At 37.7% G+C, this 23,388-nt stretch overlaps 1 protein-coding gene across 10 annotated transcripts in view; it reads right to left on the bottom strand.

Annotated features, from left to right (window-relative positions):
- SETD5 (SET domain containing 5) overlaps window positions 1-23,388 on the bottom strand; it is an 82,470-nt gene that overhangs the window by 44,116 nt on the left and 14,966 nt on the right. For 8 of the 10 annotated variants that reach the window (XM_082847198.1, XM_082847210.1, XM_082847205.1 and 5 more), the window contains exons 2-3: window positions 3,476-3,535; window positions 506-692 (exon numbers count right to left, since the gene is read on the bottom strand). In XM_082847198.1, the coding sequence (XP_082703324.1) occupies window positions 506-576 (71 nt within the window). In that variant the 5' untranslated portion in view covers window positions 577-692; window positions 3,476-3,535. Of the gene's footprint in view, window positions 1-505; window positions 693-3,475; window positions 4,317-23,388 lie in introns of those variants that run through there. The other 2 variants (XM_082847203.1, XM_082847204.1) reach the window with 2 other exon arrangements.

The raw sequence follows: 23,388 nt of genomic DNA on the forward strand, positions 1-23,388 counted from the left end.
TTATAAAAACAGATGATACTAATTTCCACATTTTCTATCCCAAATATCAGAATGTCTAAGTAACCTGCCCATATAGCTGCAGCCCCTTTACTCTAGAACAATGAGAAGTACATAGGAAGAGGCCTTCAAGGAAAATCAGTTGGAGAGAACTCCTCCTTATCCTTCATTCATCAGATAATCATTAACTCTACAGAAGCAGGTAGTGACACTTACTTATTTCAATCTTCCTCACCCATCAAAATAAATGAAAACATAATCACTACCTTGAAAATTTAATTCTATTAATTATTTACTCAGAAATCCCGCCCCGCCAAATTCTTTTCCTCCCGCTTCTAATTCTTTTTTTCCTCCAGTTTCTATGGGGGAAAGGGAAAGGTCTAATGTCATTTACAATGGGCTAGGCTTGGGTTTAGAAAATACCACGTTATTTATTATTAGATGCCCACAAGAAATTTGTCTCCACACAAACTGGTAATGTATCTGCTACCTAGGAAGCAGCACTTACTCTGATCCAGCAGCCATATCTGAGTAGGATGTATCTGGTGTGGTGACTCCCAGAGGGATTGCAATGCTCATGACGTCCAACACAGCAGAGAGTGGAAATCACGGGGTCCAATTATCAGAGACTGGCCACTCTGAGAGTGGGGGTGAGCTGCAGAGCCTCAACCAACATGTTATGGACATGAGGAATCCTAGAACAGAAAAGGAAAACATCTAGTAACCAGAAAGTTCTTTGAATTTATTGCAAATACTACTGAATATTTTTCTATTTTTTGAACAAAGCTTTTAAGGGATAAATATAAAACAAATACAAGGGATCAACATTGTATCGTGTTTACTATGTTCTACATTAATGTTCCACAAAGTGAGCTAGCAAAAGTTATGCTCACTTTTCATTTCTATTTTAATTTTTTTCTTTTCAGATAAAGGGAAAGTAACAGTCTGCTCACCACTGAGCACATTTCTCCCATTCCACAACTGCTTATCAAGCAAAAATTTCTGACACCCTAGGACCTAACTAACAAGAAAGAGAAGAGTTAAAAGAATTTACTAGTTTAATGTTATAGTTTAATGTTATTCCTTCCAAATTAAATATGATGATAAAAGAAATCAATTTGCTTATATTTGACTGAATAGCTGTTTCTTATTGCCTTCTTTTGTCATGGAATACTCTTTTCCTTCTTTTAAACCTTTTTAATAACTATAATTTTGGGAGAAGATGTAGTTAGTAATGATATCTGTGAGATAATATCCACTGCTAGGTATGAATAAAAACATAAACCACAAAGTGTACAGTTTCATGATAAAAATAAGAAAATTTTGCATGGAAAAGCAGTGAGGATACCTTGAGTTGGTGACCACAGCCAGTGGAGTTTGGGAACAGAAAGAAACAAACTTGGTAGTGTAAAGAAACAAAAGTAGATTAAGTAGATTAAGAGATTTGGAGGTATGGTGCAAAGGGAAAAAGTGTACTTTGACTTTACATTAGTGATTTTATAGTTCTGTAAAAAAAAAACATTAAAAGAATGGAACACAAAGCATTTTATGTGGGAGGAAAGAAAGTCAATGTGACTGTTAAGGCCCAGGTTAATACAGATTTTTGCAAAAAAATTACAAAAAGAAGTCATGACTGATATACTGATACATGATAAGACAAATAAGACAGTAGAAAATGGTTATTTATACTAAAAAAATTAAATCAAATGAAAACTATACCATATTAATTGAGTCAATACAGGGGATCAATGCAAATTTTAAAATGGTAGATGATCTCAGATGCTTGACTCTTATTTTGAAATACGAAGCAAATTAACATGGAAAAGAAAACCAATAGTGAACAGTGAATCAGGACAAGATTTTTAAGAACACGTAAAGATAATACTCTTCTGTATCATTATTTTACAATGCTAGAACAGCGATAAACTAAGCAGTCCTCCCTGGCACCTACACTTTGAAAGAGCTGGATCTCACTAATGGACCTAGGACTCTCCAAATCTGGGTGTGGCAATATACCTGTTCCCACTCAACTTGAGGTGACATGTTGGACTTGAGACTGAAATGAAAAGGGCAAATCTTCCTATCTATTGCTTCCTCACAGCTCATAAAACAAAAGTGACTAATACAACTTTCTGCCTTTGGGCCTATTTTACACATAAATGTTTCCTTTCCCTAACAAACCGAACAGAGGAGAGCAGTACATTCTCTAATCCTCTGGGAAACTGAAATAAAATCTGTTAGTAACAGAAGAGAGAATACTTATCAAATAAGCCCAAAAGGGCATTTTTAAACATTGGGGATTGTTGGTTACAACTCTTTCTCTATTTGGTATCACTGCATAATTCTCAAAAAAAAAAAAAAAAAAAAAAAAAAGTCCAGAGGCTACTTGGCTAAATAACCAGAACAGAGTCAATAATGAGCATACTACTACCTTGACCAATACAGGAATCTGAATCGTGTGTTGTATTTCAGTAAAGAACCCCTCACTACCAATTATTCAACACCATTAAAAAATCCTCTGTCATAGCCATTACTGTTATATGCCCATAAAAAAATGTAGGTGTCTAGATAAAAGAAAATTTACAAAACTAAGCTGACAGAGGTTATTTTTCTGAGTCAAAAAAAGATATACTAAAAGGAAAAGATGGAAAAATCACTTCAGATAATACCTCCTTAATAAATGAGTAAGTGATTAATACATTCCTTAATGAAATCTCAACCCAGCTAATTTGGATAGTTGAAAAATAACTTTAAGAAAGATTAAGTAGTTAATTACTTTCATGAATTCTTCCATTTCCCTTTTGTGTAATTTTACATGACCTCTTCCACTCTTCTGATGAAGGCATTTTGGATTAGCTTGGTTATCCTGTTCCAAATAATACTCTTATAATATTGGGTGTTTTTAATTAAAAAAAAAAAAGATAACAAAACCTAATTTCTCATATGACCCCAAGACTAGTTCCTTTCCTAAATAACATGCAAAATGTAGCTATTAAAATGTTAACTGAAAATAAATAAATAAATAAATAAATGTTAACTGAAAAACTTCTAACAGATCATCTATATGCAGTATTTTACTGTAATTACCCTGGTTTTATAAGACAAGACAATAGGCTCCTACTATAGTTTACCAAGCTTAGTAGTTATAGCAGTTACTAATTTATCACATAGTTGGAGATATGTCCTAGAAAGAATTGATAAGAATTAAAATCTCTAGGTGGAACAGTTTCAAAGTATCTTTTACTTGTTAATTTGTCTGTCTCTCTTCCTACCAAAGTAAAAACTCAATGAGAACAAGGATTTTTGTATTTTATCCTCTGTTGTAGTTCCACAGCCTACAACAGCACCTGGCACATAGAGGGTATTTGAGAATATTTGCTGAATAAATTATGATCACTCATATCAAAATTATAGTTTTTAGCATTCATTGAAGTACAAAAATTAAAACAAATTAAAAGAATTTACTTGGTGCAGTCACCTTTTTATAGACCTCTGAATATGAAGTCCCCCAAAATTATCTGCCAGTAGTTCTGAAGACCTAGAAAAAGTTGAGAAGCAAATTAGTATAGAAAGAAATAACACAGATGGACACATGGAATAGAATTCTACAGAAATAATATTTTAACGGTAATTGTTCCATTTAGTACGGTATCTTTGTCCTTTAACCTTGTTATCTTATTTTCCTGTAAAGCCAGAACCTAAATAAAGGGTAGAAAAGGCAATTGTCTATTTGAGTTAAGAAGTGATATATATTGTCTCTGGGTGTAATCCTTTTCTTTCCTTCAAATCAGAATTCTCTCCCATTTCCCAAAGGATTCCTTCTTTTTATCTCTCCTAGGAGGTGCTTTTCTCCTCCTCTGACCCATTCTTAAATTCGGAGGCTTTTCTTTAATCAAATGTCAGATTTAGTCTCCAGTCAGACAGGGACCTACCATGATCTATTAGAGTTCATATTAGTCCTTTCTTCCCCCTACCCTCTTGTCCTACTACAGAAAGAGTGACAAGAGGGAATCCATTTGTGGTCATCTACACAATGGAAAGCATGTAGAAAACAGAGCTTTAATTAGCTTTCTACACTCCAAAAAGAAAAGGAAAATAGGTGATGACATAGGACTTGGGGGGGTAAAAAGTCAAATTTAACATTAGCCAGAAAGGAGTTTCAACATCTGAAATGTTATATCATATATGTGAAAAGAGTTGTGTGTGAGATTCCAGTTACCAAGCAGTAGAGAGTAAATGTTCTTTATGTTGATATCTTATGGATTTCTAACTTTTTATTAAAAATTGGAAAATAAACTATTCTTTAGAAACAATTTTAAAAGAGCATGCTCAGAACTGTAAAAATAAAAGGTATGAAGGTAACAGTAAATGGAAGGAAGAAAAAAATTACACCAAGGAAGAAACAGACTCCTTTAGCAACAACAAATAAGAAAGAAAAATGGAGAGGAGTAAAAAGAGAAATAAGCACATGAGTATACAGTAGGGGGAAAATGAATGCATCGGAATTTCAATTTCATTTCAGTTTAACTACAATCCATCAGACCCCCAGGAACTGTAGTTAAGTTCTTGGACTCAGAAGCAGAACCAGCTTGACTCCCAGTACTGAGTACTCTTTTGAGAAGTCACCATTTACATATAGTTTCTAAGGAAAAGGCTTTTAAGAACGTGCCAGAAATAGTTTATAATTACCCCAGTCTTTTAAATTGAATTCAGAAATGGTCAATAGTCTCTGTATCTGCCATTCTGACAGTCTCTTCTCTATATGACTTGCTGAAAGCACAAGACCCATGTGATCTGTCAGGTCACTCTCAGAGAAAACAGACAAAAAGTGTTTTAAGAACAACTCCAACAGAGATTTCAGAAAAAGAAATTGCATCAGCCAGGTGAGCCGGAAGCAGCTGGGAGACAAGAGTCCAATAAACAGCCAATCCGATGAAAGAAATTCAGAACAAGTCTGCTTCAGTAATCCTGTGAAGAGGACTGGCAGGAAGAGGAGTGCCGCTTCAGAAAAAGAACAGGCCTCATATGCTTCAGACAGTCTTTGTACTGTGGCTGTGGACCTTGGCCGTTCTCCCAGAAATGATGCAATCCTGATGAACAAGATCTGCTGCCAGAGAAACAATTGTTAACAGCCTATGCAGACAGCAACTTAGCCAAGAAGCAATCTCTGATCAACTCTCTCACAAACCACCAGAAAGTCAAATTTCTTCCTCAGTTTTGATCTCTGACAAAATGTTAGTGAATATATATTTAGATATATACAAACACGCCATTTTCTCAAAATGTCCCTTTTAAGTTCCTGTGGCTTTATAATATCTATCCTCTATCATTACATTTGAAAGAAAACACTGAGATTATTTTTATTTTTATGAATTCTCAAGCTAACAGCAAGGTATTTACGTTGAAATTTTACACTTTTCTCCCCTTCTTATAAAAAAAAAATGTTTGGGGATGTAGTGGATTCCCTAAGTTTTAAATTCACTCTGCAATCTAGGGCCCAATTATGAGATTTCAAAGTAAAGACAAATATGTACACTCACTAATTCAGGGCCAGAAAGGTGTATTTTTAGACATTTTTGAAATTATGTGAAACTCAATATGTTAAAAATAGGCAGGTGTTACAGAAAAAGAGAAAAATCTCTTCTTGCTTAGGCTGACACAAAAGGTAGGCTGAGTAATATCAGTTTGCAATGCCCACTTTTCTCAAGGGCAGTAATATTACTTCAGATCTTTTAAGAGGGTTAATGATTATTTTCATCCTATTAGCCACAACTTACTATTTTAGAATCTAAAACATCCTCCACCTAAAAATTCTCCCAAGGGGACTTCCCTGGTGGCACAGTGGTTAAGACTCCACGTTCCCAATGCAGGGAGCCCGGGTTCGATCCCTGGTCAGGGAACTAGAAACCACACGCATGCGGCAACTAAGACCTGGCGCAACCAAATAAATAAATAAATATTTAAAAAAAAAAAAGAAAAAATCCTCCCTAGACTCCTCATCTCCTAGGCCTGGTTTCTTTTTCAGAGCTTTGGTATCAGGTTGTTCACACAGTATTGTTATGAAATTATTAGGATTTTTTCCTGCCTTGCATACTAAATAAAAGACTCTGTATACAAGAAACCTCATTTCTCTAAACTCCAACTAGCCAGATGCGACAATTAACCAAATTTCTTCTTTTTTTTTTTTTTTTTGCGGTACGCGGGCCTCTCACTGTTGTGGCCTCTCCCGTCGTGGAACACAGGCTCCGGACGCGCAGGCTCAGCGGCCATGGCTCACGCGCCCAGCCGCTCCGCGGCATATGGGATCTTCCCAGACCGGGGCACGAACCCGTGTCCCCTGCATCGGCAGGCGGACTCTCAACCACTGCGCCACCAGGGAAGCCCAAATTTCTTCTTTTTGAAAGCAATAACCCTTAAACTGGGATTCACTATAAACACAAGCTTCTAAAATGTATTCTGAAATCAATATGTTCAGCCCAATCTACTACCCCGATATTTAAACTATTAATAAAAATCAACAGATATACAGAATAACTCTGAAGCAGTAAAAATTTTTAATAGGCCAATAAATGAATAAATTCAACACAATTAAGATGGAAAAAAAGTCAGAAAAATTTTCAATAAGGGTTAAAAGAAAATAACCACTAATTTTAAGATTCAACTTCTGAATCTACTGATTATTCAAAATTTTGTTATACATGTAAGTTGAGATTATTCTTAAATACTTCTATACTTAAATTTCCTACTTTTGAATGACTAAACAGTAAAAAGGGAAGACAGAGAGAATATTAGAAGACTTTTTTGTATGTTTATATCCTCAATTTTTAAATCACATAACACTTAAGAAAGCAGTAAATATATATGTACATTTAGCTACACAACCAACTTGCCTGAGAACTAATGTGGCAGCTGCATTATACGCTTATCTTCCATTTCCCACCCAAACTGAGATATTGAGGAAAAACACTGCCGTTGTACTGTTTAACATAAAGCTTTTTATCTTGGGAGGAGAAAATGTATGTTAGGAAAAAGTACTGTATTAGGAGTTAGGAAATTTGAGTTCTAGCCTACAACTTAATTAGTCTGGTGATTTCTGAAAAATCACTTTTTATAGATGAGACTTAAGTTCCTCAAAGTAAAATCTTCACTGGGTTTCCTCCTGCTCTAAATTTCTGTGAATCGTGACACTGACTTGGGCAATTCATGCAATGTCTCGGTTTTCTCAGTGTACAGTAGAAAGAATAATACCTGTACTGCTGACATAGGTGCACATAGACTAGTGTTTGTAGCAAATAATAATTTAAGTGGCTCTCTGGAACTTTAAAATATACGTAAACAAAGAGGAGGTGCTACTAATAATCTGAATGTGGCTAAAAATTATTTTCACTCATCTCTAACAGTGTATATTTCAATTTTGCTAAAGTAAAATAAACCGTGTGAGAAAAGGATATGTAAGAAACATGCAAAAAAAGAAAAGTATAGGAGAGAGAAGTGATAAGCATTAGAAGAAATAAATAAGAATTATTGGAAAATAAGAGATGTACTCTAAGAAAAGAGAAAGAGCTCAGAGATCTGGGGAAAAGTTCATGTACTTGGGGTAGTGTAAGTTATAAGTTAGGCTTATGATCTGAAGCAAGTTAATACAGGCAAAGGATCTAGAAATTCAGGGCTGAAGAGAAGAAAAGACAAACGTGTTGGGATAAACAATTAAGAGAGACTAAAGAAACATCGTTATTTAGTAATTCAGAGCCAAGATAAAGTTTTGCTTTTCTCCCACCTCTTCTCCTTCAACACCTGTTTATCCCTTGGCTCCTTTGCCTAAATTTATACTCCCTCTAGGGGCTACTGGGCTTGGCACAATAAACTGATGTCTACAAAAGCTCTAAACTTACTAGAGTAGGAGGTAATTAAAACCCAATTAAAAAAAAATCCTATTTCAGTCCATAGTAAGAATTTCTTTCCCCATGAAATACTTCAATAATGGCAATATTATAGAGGCGAAGACATACTTCATTGTGCTTGGAAGGAAGGGGGGTGAGTAACAGAATAAGAGTACACTCTATAAATAACGAAACTAAATCTTAAATTATTTTAAGATGACAGTGAAGAAAAAGAAATATTTTATTTACAACTCATTTAACAATGATAAACAGATATTTACTGCTAAACTAACCAAGGATGCACAGACTCTTTCTGCCCTTAACAATAATCAGTTAGGAAAATTTTAGGTTTCTAAGTGTCAAATAAAGATGATACCCTCAATGAACTTCGATTTACCTCTTTAAAGAGCTATATTCTAAAGACTTTCTAAAGGTTTTGTCCTACTGTGTTTGAAGCCTCTGATCATGCTTTAGAGCCATGTTCCATACTAGATCGGAAAAGAACCTCTCCTACCTCTGTGTCTGCCTCCTCTAAATCCATACTTTTTTCATTTTCAAACCCTGAATGGGAACCATGTTTACTTACTCCAGACAAAGTGAGACATACATATTTATAAGGAATTGATATCTTTATATTTTCAGTAGTTTAGGCAAAATTTCTCCAGTTGATAAGAAATTTAGAGTTTCAAGTTCAGAGTCTAATTCATTATTCTATAGATGAAGAAACAGAGCTATAAAAGTGTTAACTTATAAGAAGTCACACACACAGTAGTGGAGTTAAGAAGAAAATTAGGATTTTAATGGATAGGTTCTACTTATTAAAGTAATCACTACTAACTTTAGATAGCAATATTTGAATTAAAAGAAAAAAATATATATTTTTTGGCTGCTGAGCAGCTTGTGGGATCTTAGTTCCCCAACCAGGGATTGAACCTCGGCCCTCCACAGTGAGAGCGCAGAGTCCTAACCAATAGTCCACCAGGGAATTCCCTAAAAGAAAATTTTAAAAAATTAAGCACCAATTATTGTTGGTACTACGTTAGACAAACAAGTCCAGATTAACATTCCTGGCTCTCTTGGGATTTATATTACCTAGATTTGTCAGGGTTTTCTTCATTCGTTCATTCAACAATCATGAAGTGAGTAACTACTCATGTAACTCTACTACGTATAAAAACGATCTTAAGTTTTATTTTAAAATGTTTCTCTTGGGACTTCCCTGGTGGCACAGTGGTTAAGAATCCGCCTGCCAACGCAGGGAACACAGGTTCGATCCCTCCTCTGGGAAGATCCCACATGCCGCAGAGCAACTAAGCCCATGCACCACAACTACTGAGCCTGTGCTCTAGAGCCTGTGAGCCACAACTACTGAGCCTGCGAGCCACAACTACTGAAGCCCACGCACCTAGAGCCCGTGCTCCGCAACAAGAGGAGCCACAATGAGAAGCCCATGCACCACAATGAAGAGTAGTTCCCACTCGCTGCAACTAGAGAAAGCCCGCATGCAGCAACAAAGACCCAACGCAGCCCCCGCTCCCCCCAAAATAATAAAGTTTCTCTTATCCAAGTAGAAGAGGGTAGGCACTTTGCAAAAACTCTTTCTGTTTGCCTGTGTGCCAAAGTATTGCATCTTCACAACCATGAAGGGAAAAGAAAATCCTGAAGTGTGTTTCTACAATTTATGAGTCATCCTGAAGTGAAAACAACACCCTACCCCCAAAGAAAGAAAACCCCAAACCACTCCATCTTTTAGCAATGACACAGAGGGGTACAGAAACAGATTCTTTTATAAATCTCTTAAACTGTTTAGACAAAACTTTTCACTGATTGGTCTCATGAAAAATTCTATTAAGAATGAAGAAGAATAAAGAACAATGGGCAGCAAGAACCTTCAAAACACAGACAAACAGAAGCTGACTATATGTGTTCTGTGATTATTTGACAGACCAGGTGGCTAAGTATCTAGCAGTAAAGGAATTTAAAGCTTAATAATTCTGATATGCACAACGGGGATCCTCTCCTGACCAATAGCTGTATCTTTATTGACTTACTGAGAAATAATAAATGCTTATAAAAATATACAAACATTACAAACGCATAAAAAGTAGAAGTGAAATTCTCACATAATTCCACTTCCCAAAGTTCCCCAAAGATGAAAGTGAGAACCCTACTTTTCTTTAATCAGCTTTGCTCATTTAGTAGTAAGTTTTGGACATCTTTCTATATGCACATGTACAAAATTTATTTCTTCCTCTTAAACAACAGCACTGGGGCTTCCCTGGTGATGTAGTGGTTAAGAATCCGCCTGCCAATGCAGGGGACAGGGGTTCAAGCCCTGGTCTGGGAAGATCCCAACCGCCATGGAGCAACTAAGTCCGTGTGTCACAACTACTGAGCCTGCAAGCCACAACTACTGAGCCCACACACCACAACTACTGAAGCCCGTGCGCCTACAGCCCATGCTCCGCAAAACAAGCCACCGCAATGAGAAGCCTGTGCACCGCAACGACGACCCAATGCAGCCAAACAAAAAAAAGACAGCACTGTATTCTATCCTATGGATGCACTATAATTTAAATCAATTCTCTGCATGAGAATGTTTAGATTGTTGCTAATTTTCCATAATATACACAATGCTGCACTGAATGGACATGTACATGTACATATGCCTTTCTTTATACATGTGTATAAACAATTCCTTAGGACACAGTCTTAGAAGTGGAACTGCTAGAAGGGCATGAGCACATTTAGTAGTGATGCCGAACCACCCTCCAGAAAGTTAAAGCCATTTTACACTGCTACAAACATAGTGGGAAGGCTACATTTTCCCGTAAGGTTCAAAATAATTTCAATTCTAACATTCCTCATAGAGTTTCTTCCTTAGAAGACTCTCTACAGCCTACAAGAAAACCCTAAAATGAAAGTTAATTGCAAATTCTCAACATTTCTGTGATACACTTTTAAGACTACTGACTGGATGTACTGGATGTCCTCTAAAATTCTTTTATACTAAGTAGGAAATCTCAGTTGCTTTTTCACTAAACTTGGGATGGGATCTTCAAAGTAAAACCTAGATAAGGCACCATTACACAACGGAAGTATTTTCTTATGGTTGTCCCATGACATAACTTTAAATTCATTTAATAGAATGCAGTGCCAAGCTCTAAATTTCTTTTCCCAGTAATGAAAAAACAAATGCTAGCCATCTAGCTGGCATCTGTTGATTTGAGCTCTTCAGTTTCAAATAAGCTATCAAAACTCTGTTCTAGCAGTTCTGCCTCAGTAGTATATATGATGCCTTCCATTTTTAATTACCTTCAGAAAGAGAAAAAAGTTTGAAACTACAAGAAGCTTGTCAATATTGACTTACTAAAAGACAGAGCGCCAAAATATTGACTAAATTTGTAACGTAGCTACAAATCATTTGGTATATACTCCACTATGACACCAGACATGGTTCAAATCTAAGTCCTGGGTCAATGAGGCAAAAAACCTCTCCTTTTCGCTGAGCTGGCACTAGCACCTGACTGACAGCGTAGATGCAGAGGTATTCTTTCTCCTCTGAATATTTCACAGATTGTCTTTTATCCATCCATTCACCAACACTACTCACCTCCTTATGATTTCAACGTTGCAGTGAACTGCTCTCCTGAGTTCTCAACCCTTCAATCTACTCTTCATTCTCCCATGACGCTAAATAACTATGACCATTATCATTCTACTATTAGAAACCTATAATGGCTACCTAATACCTACTGGGTTAGTTCAAACTCCTTTGCCTGAATGGAAAACCACCTTTGTTAATTAGCTATTCATCTGTTTCTTTTCCTTCAAAATTTTGTTCACACTACTTATCTTGTCTGATATGCTATTTTTTTGCATCTTAAAAAAACTTTATTATGAAAAATTTCAAACAAATACAAAACCAGAGAAAACCCTGTAATGAACTCACAGACTACCGAGTTTTAATCAACAACCAACTCATAGCCAATCTTATTTTATCTATAATCTTTCCTCTTCTACATGATTATTTTAAAGCAAATCCCAGAAATATCAGTTGTACATATTACATTTGCTGAATAAAGTTATCCCTTGTTTATTATAAATATGGTGAGAGTGGTTGGCTTATAATGACAGGTGGCAGTGACAGGGAAAGAAAGACCATCATTCCAAGGCAAAAGTGAAAATGGATAAAAACGTAACGTAATTCATCAATTGATTTGCTGAGTAATGTTTAGGCTTTACAGTTATACACACATAACTATTAAAAATGTCAATCTTTTTCTTTTAGGAAAAAAAAACTACTGGGAATTCCCTGGTGGTCCAGTGGTTAGGACTCCACTCTTCCACTGCAGGAGACACAGATTTGATCCCTGGTTGGGGAACTAGGATCCCACAAGCCGTGTAGCCAAAAAAAAAACCCCAAAAAACAAATACTGTAAGCAATTTTTAAATTTGATATGGACAATTTTTTAATAGATTCATTTATTTATCTATTTATTTATTTACGTATTTATGGCTGCGGGCGGGTTTTCTCTAGTCATGGCGAGCGGGGGCTACTCTTCGTTGCGGTGCGTGGGCTTCTCATTGCAGTGGCTTCTCTTGTTGCGGAGCACGGGCTCTAGGTGCACGGGCTGCAGTAGTTGTGGCTCGTGGGCTCTAGAGCACAGGCTCAGTAGTTGTGGCGCACGGGCTTAGTTGCTCCGTGGCACGTGGGATCTTCCTGGACCAGGAATTGAACCCATGTCCCCTGCATTGGCAGGCGGATTCTTAACCACTGAGCCCCCACGGAAGCCCTGATATGGACCTTTTTTTTTTTTTTGCGGTACATGGGCATCTCACTGTTGTGGCCTCTCCCGTTGCGGAGCATAGGCTCCGGACGGGCAGGCTCAGCAGCCATGGCTCACGGGCCTAGCTGCTCTGCAGCATGTGGGATCTTCCCAGACCAGGGCACGAACCCGTGTCCCCTGCATCAGCAGGTGGACTCTCAACCACTGTGCCACCAGCAAAGCCCTGGACCATTTTTTTAAAAAAAAAAAAATTTATTTATTTTTGGCTGTGTTGGGTCTTTGTTTCTGGGCGCAGGGTTTCTCTAGTTGCGGCGAGCAGGGCCCACTCCTCAACGCGGTGCGCGGGCCTCTCTTGTTGCGGAGCACAGGCTTCAGACGCGCAGGCTCAGTAGTTGTGGCTCACGGGCCTAGTTGCTCCGCGGCATGTGGGATCTTCCCAGACCAGGGCTCGAACCCGTGTCCCCTGCACTGGCAGGCAGATTCTCAACCACTGCACCACCAGGGAAGCCCAGCCCTGGACCATTTTTAAAGTCTTTATTGAGTGTGTTAAAATATTGCTTCTGTTTTGGTTTTCTGGCCCTGAGGCATGTGGGATCTTAGCTCCCCCACCAGGGATCAAACCCGCACCCCCTGCATTGGAAGGCAAAGTCTTAACCACTGGACTGCCAGGGAAGTCCCAGTAAGCAATTATTATTATATTTTTAATTTTTATTTATTTATTTATTTTTGACTGTGTTGGATCTTCATTTCTGTGTGTGGGCTTTCTCTAGTTGAGGCGAGCAGGGGCCACTCTTCATTGCGGTGCGCGGACCTCTCACTGCCGCGGCCTCTCGTTGCGGAGCACAAGCTCCAGACACGCAAGCTCAGTAGTTGTGGGGCAAGGGCCTAGTTGCTCCGCGGTATGTGGGATCTTCCCAGACCAGGGCTTGAACCCATGTCCCCTGCATCGGCAGGTGGATTCTTAACCACTGAGCCCCCAGGGAAGCCCTGATATGGACTATTTTTAAAGTCTTTATTGAGTTTGTTACAATATTGCTTCTGTTTTGGTTTTCTGGCCCTGAGGAATGTGGGATCTTAGCTCCCCAACCAGGGATCAAACCTGCACCCACTGCATTGGAAGGCAAAGTCTTAACCACTGGACTGCCAGGGAAGTCCCAGTAAGCAATTTTTTTATCTGAGTTTGTTGATAACAAAATTTCTTGTGTTCTTGGGAATGCAAATTTTTCCTTATAGCAGAGTTAAGTACAAGCATACACACGACCCACATCTCTGACATAGCATTCTTATTTGTATATGCTATGTGTCAATAAGTAAAAATGGATAAAAAACAGAAGAAACAGCTGGAAGCAGTTAAGTGTGATAAACCAATGCATTATAGAGGACTGTGACCACCTGGGGGGGGGGATAGGGAGGGTGGGAGGGAGGGAGATGCAAGAGGGAAGAGATATGGGGATATATGTATATGTACAGCTGATTCACTCTGTTATAAAGCAGAAACTAACACAGCATTGTAAAGCAATTATACTCCAATAAAGATGTTAGAAAAGAAAAAAAAATTGGTTTTGAGTCAAAAAAAAGAAAAGATAAGGACTGTAACATCACACTAGCAATGGATCATATCTGAGGTGCTAGCCAGCTGTTCTTTTTAATGAGCAGTTTCTTAAGAGTACTAGAACCTTAGGCTGATGACTAACTTAGGGTTAAAAAAGCTCACATACTCAATGGAAGCATACTTTCCAGCCAAAAAATAACTCACTAATAATGGTGAGTGTCACAGAACAGAAACATTTGGGAATATATATAGCTGATACCTATATAAACCACAAAGCAAAGATATCTTAAGATCCAGTTAGTGGAAAATAGGCCCAAATCAATGCCAATGCAAATATATACCAACACATTCTATTACCAAACTACCCTCCATAAGCTATACTGATAACAATAAAACTAAACTCAAGATAATTTGTAATTTAAAAAGTAACAGTGATGTAAGACAATGATCAACTCAAAGAAACACTGATGTACATTGTTTTACCTAAGCCAAAAACTAGCCTACATTTACTCATATAGTAGCTTACTGGGTAAAATGAAATCTTTGGAATGGTAAATACATCATTTCCCTAGAAGTCCAAGAGGATGAACATCTCTGGACCAACTAGCTAGTAATTTGTTATGAGATGCAGAAACTTGTAAGAGTTCTCATCATGAAAAACATCAAAAATATTTAACTTATGGATTGTAAAATTATTCTCTGGAGATCTTAATATGAAAATAATTTAAAAACCTTGATACAGAGAATTCCCTGGCGGTCCAGTGGTTAGGGCTCTGCGTTTTCACTGCCGAGGGCTTGGGTTCAATCCCTGATTGGGGAACTTAGATCCCACAAGCTGCGTGGCATAGCCAATAAAAATAAAAACCCTCATAATTCAGTTTCAGTAAACCCTTCAGCTGTATTTGGGCCAAAATTCTCATTCGTTAATTAATACTTAACAATAAACTAGCCCCAGGACACGGACAAAACAGTACTTTTTAATGAATACAACTGGTACAGTAAAGTTGCTCCAAATTCTCATGCAAAATATAATCACAACCATATACTACGTTAAAATTTCCCAGTTATTTTATTGTCTCTTTCAATCATCTCTGTTGCTTTTCCTGTCCTGTCAGAGTCTGACCCTAAGCAAAGCCCAGAATTCTACCACTGAACAAAGTGGAGTAAAACATAAAGCATCTTAGGATTTAGCTTCTATTTTTCTTTTTTGTTAAAACATTTTCTATGTATAAACTTATTTTTTTCCTAAGTAAAATATTTCTAAATGCTCAACATTACTGTTTTTGAATATGGTATTTCCTTTTCCAGTGCCTGGTAACCAGTATAAAAACTAAGACTTAAAAAAAAAAAAAAAAAGCCTATGCCCTAGATTTTGACAAATCCCTTGTAGACCACCACTAATAACTTCAGAGCAGTGGTTCCCAATCTTTTTGGGTATGAGGATAGCTTTTAAAACTGCAAAAATTTTGGGGGGTGGAAGAAATGGCTATAGGGGGTCAAAGGTAGAAACTTCCAGTTGTAAAATAAATAAATCATGGGGGTATAATCTGTAGCATGGTGACTAGTTAATACTGTATTGCACATTTGAAAGTTGCTAAGAGAGTAGATCTTAAAAGTTCTCATCACAAGAAGAAAAAGTTGTAACTAAGGTGAGGGATGTTAGCTAGACTTATTATGGTGATCATTTCACAACATATACAAATCATTATGAAATCATTATGTTGTACACCTGAAACTAATGTCAATTAAACCTCAAAAAAAAATTAAAAAAATAAGACCATTAAGGTGGGCCCTAATCCAACATAACTGGTGTCCTTACAAGAGAAAATCTGGACACACAAAACACACCAGGGACATGCACACACAGAGGAAGGACCATACGAAGAGGCAAGAGACTGACCATCTGCAAGCCAAGGAGAGAGGCCTCAGGAGAAACCACCCCTGCCGACACCTTGATCTCTCAGAATTTTAGCCTCAAAAAAAGGGCAAAGAAGATTATCTGCTGACTAGGAAAGTACAGTAAAAAAAAAAACACAAAAAACAAAAACAAAAAACCCTGCATTTGTCAACACATTAGATCCTTTGCAATTGGGGCTCCTGGCCCACAAAGCACCAGTGCCCAAGAATAATAACTATGGGGCTTCCCTGGTGGCGCAGTGGTTGAGAGTCCACCTGCCAATGCAGGGGACACGGGTTCGTGCCCCAGTCCAGGAAGATCCCACATTCCGCGGAGCGGCTGGGCCCGTGAGCCATGGCTGCTGAGCCTGCGCGCCCGGAGCCTGTGCTCCGCCACAACAGTGAGAGGCCCGCGTACCGCAAAAAAATAATAATAATAATAATAATAATTATGGAGAACTGACAATATTTCTGCACAAGAGCCTTTCATTTATGCCCTTAAGGACCATTATCTATTAACATTTAGCCACGACAGGACTAAACAATTTATACTCTGATAAATGTATCAGATGATACTTACTAAAAGTGAAAAAAAAAGGGAAACAAACAAAATCCCTGCCTAAGAAGGTGCCTTTCTTTGACCTCTTGGGCCAAACCACCATAAGGCCCCCTGTTAAAGCAAAGATGTCTTTACATTCAACCCTGAATTGTGAAAAAAATTACATGACCCATGGCTCTTCAATGAACTTAGGATTTCTTAAGAATCCACTAAGACTTAAGTTTGTGTTTCATGTTTTAAACTCCAACTCTTCCCCCATCTGTACATGAAAGCAAGAAGGAAGCCCACGACGCAGGCTCTCCATTTGCCTTGGTATTTATATTAAAAATTTATCTGGGGGCGCTTCCCTGGTGGCGCAGTGGTTGAGGGTCCGCCTGCCGATGCGGGGGACGCGGGTTAGTGCCCCGGTCCGGGAGGATCCCGCATGCTGCGGAGCGGCTGGGCCCGTGAGCCATGGCCGCTGAGCCTGCGCATCCGGAGCCTGTGCTCCGCAGCGGGAGAGGCCGCGGCGGTGAAAGGCCCAAGTCCCGCAAAAAAAAAAAAAAAAAAAAAAAAAAAAAAAAATCCGGGGTATAACTACCTTGTTACAGTTTTTCTAGCAGATTTCTAACTTAACACCTCTTAGCTATTATTTGAGCATACATACTCATTAAATTCCTACCAACTCTACATTAGTGTACTGTTCAAAGGAAACAATTATTGGCCTAAAATTTTCTTTGAGGGGGACCTACAACAAATGTTTATTTGACTATCAGTCTATTACAGTTCAAACAAAATCCTTATTTACAAGCCAAAATAAGTTTTAAAGATAAATGTTTGGGAGCAGCTTGATACCATTCCTTATTCTACAAAAATTCAAATTCTTTTAGAAGTCTTAGCAGACTTCTAGACCTATTATTAATGCCTCCCTTTTTTACTTCCTTTTTTTTTTCTTTAATTTTTAATTTTGGGCTGCACTGGGTCTTCGTTGCTGTGTGCGGGCTTTCTCTAGTTGTGGAGCACCAGCCCTAGGTGCGCAAGCTCAGTAGTTGTGGCTCATGGGCTCTAGAGTGCAGACTCAGTAGTTGTGGCTCACGGGCTTAGTTGCTCCATGGCAGGTGGGATCTTCCCGGACCGGGGATTGAACCCGTGTCCCCTGCATTGGCAGGTGGATTCTTAACCACTGCGCCACCAGGGAAGTCCTTTACTTCCTTTTTAAAAGGTATTTTCTTTGGGAAAAAACTGATTTATCAAGCACAACTGAGTGTGCATCTGTGCCAATTTGATACAAGTAGGTTTTGATTTCTAGTAGCAAAATTATTTAAAATTTCAAAACTACAAGAATTCACAGATTATTTCTTTATAAGAAAACAAGTACGTTCACGGGTGGACTCTGTGGTGGTTTGCTGCTTGGCCCAATAGGTCAAAGGGGGGCACCTCTTCAGGCTGAAGAAGAAATCAACTGAGTCAAGCTGCTCTCTTAGGAACCAAATCATAGGATGCCTATAGTTCTTAACCTTTTTGAAGAGTAAACACAGATTTCTGTGATAATCTTAAGAAGATTATGAAACATTACCTCAGAAAAATGTAGAGACAAAACTCAGGGAAAAATTCTAGGGATTCCTAGGCCTCTGATCTACACCCATTCCTGAAACGCAGGCAGTCTGGAATAATGGAAGCCGGTAACTGACTGAATGGTAAATACCCTCGAAGTCAGAATTTACAATATGTCCAGTAGGGGACAAAGTCCAATAAAACCTCATCAATTTCCTCTCTTTATCCAGATCCAGGACCGCTATCCAATTTGAGGCAAAGAATCCTAGAGGAAAAAGGGGAAAAACTACAGATGGATGGCAACATCCAAAGTCAGGAGGAGAGGAAAGTGCAGATTATGTTGGTGGAGTCTTCTTTAAATAACATAATACAGTATAATGAAAAGATCCTGGAATCATACAGGGTTGACTCACCTTATTACTAGTTGTGCGATCACTCTGATTCAGTTTGTTCATCTGTAAGCCACTCCTATAGCACTACTTTGAGAATTAAGTAACATAACATTGAGAACTTAGCAAGATACTTAGCACACTGCAGGTACCTACTTTTGGTATGCAGGGTTACAATATTACAGAAGTAAATAGAGGTCAAAAGGCAAATAGGAACCACTTTCCTGCTTCCAAGGCAATAGTATTTAGCGGAAGAAAGGAACCTACAGTTTGAGTTTTGTTAATAACTTGCCAAGTCTACTAACATTAAAACTTGCTAACAGTCACAGAATAATCTGCACTCTTAGTCAAATACCCTATTAATTTTCTTAGAGAAATCTGAACTGTTTGGCATTGATGTGGTATTTATAAGATACCTTTTCAGAAATTCAACCAGCTCATAAAATGAAATCTAATATATACTGAATATACTGTTAATTTAGCCACTTGCTTCCTCAATCCTGTCCAATTCCTCTCAGGAAGGCTCTCCAGAATTCCATACAGACTTTTAAAAAATATTAGTTTCCTTTTACTACAAAGTCATATCTGCGTAGCCACTCTGTTTTTCCATTGACTGGAAGTATCATGTGACAGTCACAAAAGGAACTGGGCTCAGAAAGCAAGTAGCACCAATGGGGAAAGACTGAAACATCTGAGTATGTTACTATCTGCTTTAACAAGACTCAAAACAGCCAATTTGATAGACACCTTTATTTTATCCTTTAAAATGTTTTATTGTGAAACATTTCAAACAAGTAATAAAAGTAAACTTTTAGAAGAAACTCCATTTATGTATCATCTTTCAACAATTACCAACTCACAGTCAATCTTGTTCCATCTTTTACCTCTCCTCCATTCTAAAGCAAACACCAGGAACATATCATTTCGTCCATAAATATTTCAGCATGTATCTCTAAAAGACAGATTCTTTAAAAAAAAAAAAAAAGCGTGCATTTCAGTTCCTGTTTTGTTTTGGAGGGAAGATAACTTTATTTTTAAAATTTTTATTGGAATATAGTTGATTTACAATGTTGTATTAATCTCTGCTGTACAGCAAAGTGAATCAGTTATACATATATTTACATATATCCACTTTTTAAGATTCTTTTCCCATATAGGTTATTACAGAGTATTGAATAGAGTTCCCTGTGCTACATACAGTAGGTCCTTATTAATTATCTATTTTATACATAGTAGTGTGTGTATGTCAATCCCAATCTCCCAATTTAGCCCCCTCCCCTTTTGGGGGGAAGATAACTCAAACCACCATTTTGTCCTTTCCTAGAACTCCCATTCCTATATCTAAAGGATTGTCATCCAATCTGAATTCACTTTAGCACTCCTCAATCTCACTCTAATCCCAAAGTACTAAAACAAACAAACAAAAACCTTCCAAAAAAATTAAAGAGGGAACACTTCAAAACTCATTTTACCCTGATATCAAAGCCAGATATTAATACTACAAGAAAAGAAAACTACAGGTCAATAACCCTGATTAACATACATGCAAAAATCCTCAACAAAATATTAGCAAACTCAATTCAACAGTACATTGAAAGGATCATATACCATGATCAAATGGGTTTTATTCCTGGGATGCAAGGATGGTTCAACTACCCAAATCAATCAATGTTATACACATTAAAAACCATATGATCATCTCAATAGATGCAGAAAAAGCATTTTACAAATTCCACCATCCTTTCATGATAAAAACTCTCAATGAATTGGGTACAGATGGAGTGTACCTCAACATAATAAAGGCCATATATGACAACCCACAGCTAACATCATACTCAATGGTGAAAAGTTGAAAGCTTTTAAGATCAGGAACAAGACAAAGATTTCCACTCTTACCACTATTATTCAAAACAGTAGTGGAAGTACTAACCAGAGCAATTAGACAAGAAAAAGGAAAAAAAGAAAAAAAAGAAAAGGCATCCAAATCAGAAATAAAATCATCTCTGTCTGCAGATGCCATGGTATTATAACTAGCAAACCCTAAAAATTCCCCCCAAAATGTTTAGAATAAACAAATTCAAGGAATTCCCTGGTGGTGCAGTGCTTAAGAATCCGCTTGCCACTGCAGGGGACATGGGTTTGATCCCTGGTCCAGGAAGATCCCACATGCCGTGGAGCAACTAAGCCCGTCTGCCACTACTGAGCCCACGCGCCACAACTACTGAAGCCCGCACGCTGCAACCACTGAAGCCCATGAGTCTACAGCCCGTACTCCGCAATAAGAGAAGCCACTGCAGTTAGAGGCCAACGCGCTGCAACAAAGAGTAGCCCCTGCTCGCTGCAACTACAGAAAGCCCATGCGCAGCAACGAAGACCCAACACAGCAACAAAACCCCAAAACAACAACAAAAAACAAATTCAGCAAAGTGACAGGATATAAAATCAATATATAAAAAAATCACTAACAACAAACTACAGGAATGAGAAATTAAGAAAACAATCCTATTTACAACAACATCAAAAAGCATAAAATAATTAGGAATAAATCCAACCAAGTGAAAGATCTGTGCACTGAAAACTGTAAAACACTGATGAAACAAATCAAAGACACAAACGAATGGAAAGACAGCTCGAGCTCATCAACTGGAAGAATACTGCTAAAATGTCCATACTATCCGAAGTGATCTACAGATTCAAAGCAATCCCTATCAAAATTCCAATGGCATTTTCGCTGAATAGCCAAAGCAATCTTGAGAAGGAAAAACAAATCTGAAGCATCATATTTCCTGATTTCAAACTATATTACAAAAACTCAGTATGGTGTTGTCATAAAAACAGACACATATATCAATGGAACAGGCTGAAGAGCCCAGAAATAAACCCATGCATATACGGTAAACTAATTTTCAACAAAGGTATCAAGAATATACAATGGGGAGAAATTCAGCAAAAGCTATGAATTAGGACTTCTTTGGATATTCTTTAATTTTGAGAAGCATCTTTCTGTTACTAGAGCTGTTAAGAGTATTTTATAGGCCATGACAGCACTGTAAGCAACCTAAGTGTCCATAAACAGATAAATGGATAAAGAAGATGTGGTACATACACACAATGAAGTATTACTCAGCCATAAAAAGAGAATGAAATACTGCCCTTTGCAGAAAAAGGATGGACCTAGAGATTATCATACTAAGTGAAGCCACACAAAGACAAAACTGTATGGTATCACTTATATGTGGAATCTAAAAAATAACACAAAAGAACTCATTTACAAAACAGAAACAGACATAGAAAACAAACTTATGGTTATCAAAGGGGAAAGGGATGGGGTGGGATAAATTTCTGATAAATTATTTCAAAATATAAATCACAGTACTTCTACAGCTGATAATTCTGATGGAGTAATTTTTCTTAAAAAATTTAACTCTTTATATAAATCAGTTTGTTGTAAATCTGAATTGAATTTTAAAATGTAAATTTATACAATAGCATTTTAGTGTTTCCTCTGACATTTTCTGTAAATAATGGAGGTTGTACAAGAAACTAAAAGTGGCTTTTTTTATTTGCGTATAATTAAAATATAATGTAATTAAAATTTCATTCATATATATAAAAAAGAATACACAATGGGGAAAGGATAATCTCTCTTTACCATAAATGGTGCCAGGAAAACTGAATATCCACATGCAAAAGAATGCAACTGGACGCCTATCTTATATCACACAGAAAAATCAACTCGAAATCTATTAAAAAGACATGAATGTGAGACCTGAAACCAAGCAACTCCTAGAAGAAAACATAGGAGATAAGGTCCTTGACACTGATGTTGCCAATGATTTCTTTTTTTAAATATATTTATTTATTTACTTAGGGCTGCATTGGGTCTTCGTTGCCGCGTGCAGGCTTTCCCTAGTTTTGGCAAGCAGAAGCTACTCTTCATTGCGGTGCATGGGCTTCTTACTGCAGTGGCTTCTCTTGTTGCGGAGCAGGGCTCTATGCGTGTGGGCTTCAGTAGTTGTGGCACGCAGGCTCAGTAGTTGTGACTTGCGGGCTAAGAGCACAGGCTCAGTAGTTGTGGCGCACGGGCTTAGTTGCTCTGCAGCATGTGGGATCTTCCCGGACCAGGGCTCAAACCCGTGTCCCCTGCACTGGCAGGCGGATTCTTAACCACTGCGCCACCAGGGAACTCCCGCTAATTATTTTCTTAAAAATTAATTTTTATTAGAGTACAGTTGCTGTACAATGTTGTGTTGGTTTCTGGTGTACAACAAAGTGAATCAGTTATACATATACACATAACCACTCTTTTTTTTAGATTTCCTTCCCGTTTAGGTCACCAGAGAGCACTAAGTAGAGTTCCCTGTGCTATACAGTAGATTCTCATTAGTCATCTATTTTATATATAGTAATGTATATATGTCAATCCCAATCTCCCAATTCATACCACTCCTCCCCCCTTGGTAACCATAGTTTGTTTTCTACTTCTGTGACTCTACTAATGCTTTGCAAGTAAGTTCATCTGAATTATTTTTCTAGATTCCACATATAAGCGATATTATATGATATTTGTCTTTCTCTTTCTGACTTGCTTCACTCTGTATGACAATCTCTAGGTCCATCCAGGTCACTGCAAATGGTATTATTTTGTTCCTTTTTATGGCTGAGTAACATTCCATTGTATATATGTATCACATCTTCTTTATTGCCAATGATTTTTTTTGATTTAACACCAAACGCCAGGACAACCAAAGCAAAAATAAACAAGTGAGACTAAAACAAACTAAAAGTTTCT

This window comes from Leucopleurus acutus, assembly GCF_964270905.1.
Source record: "Leucopleurus acutus genome assembly, chromosome: 10".
In the NCBI taxonomy this organism is placed as follows: domain Eukaryota; kingdom Metazoa; phylum Chordata; class Mammalia; order Artiodactyla; family Delphinidae; genus Leucopleurus; species Leucopleurus acutus.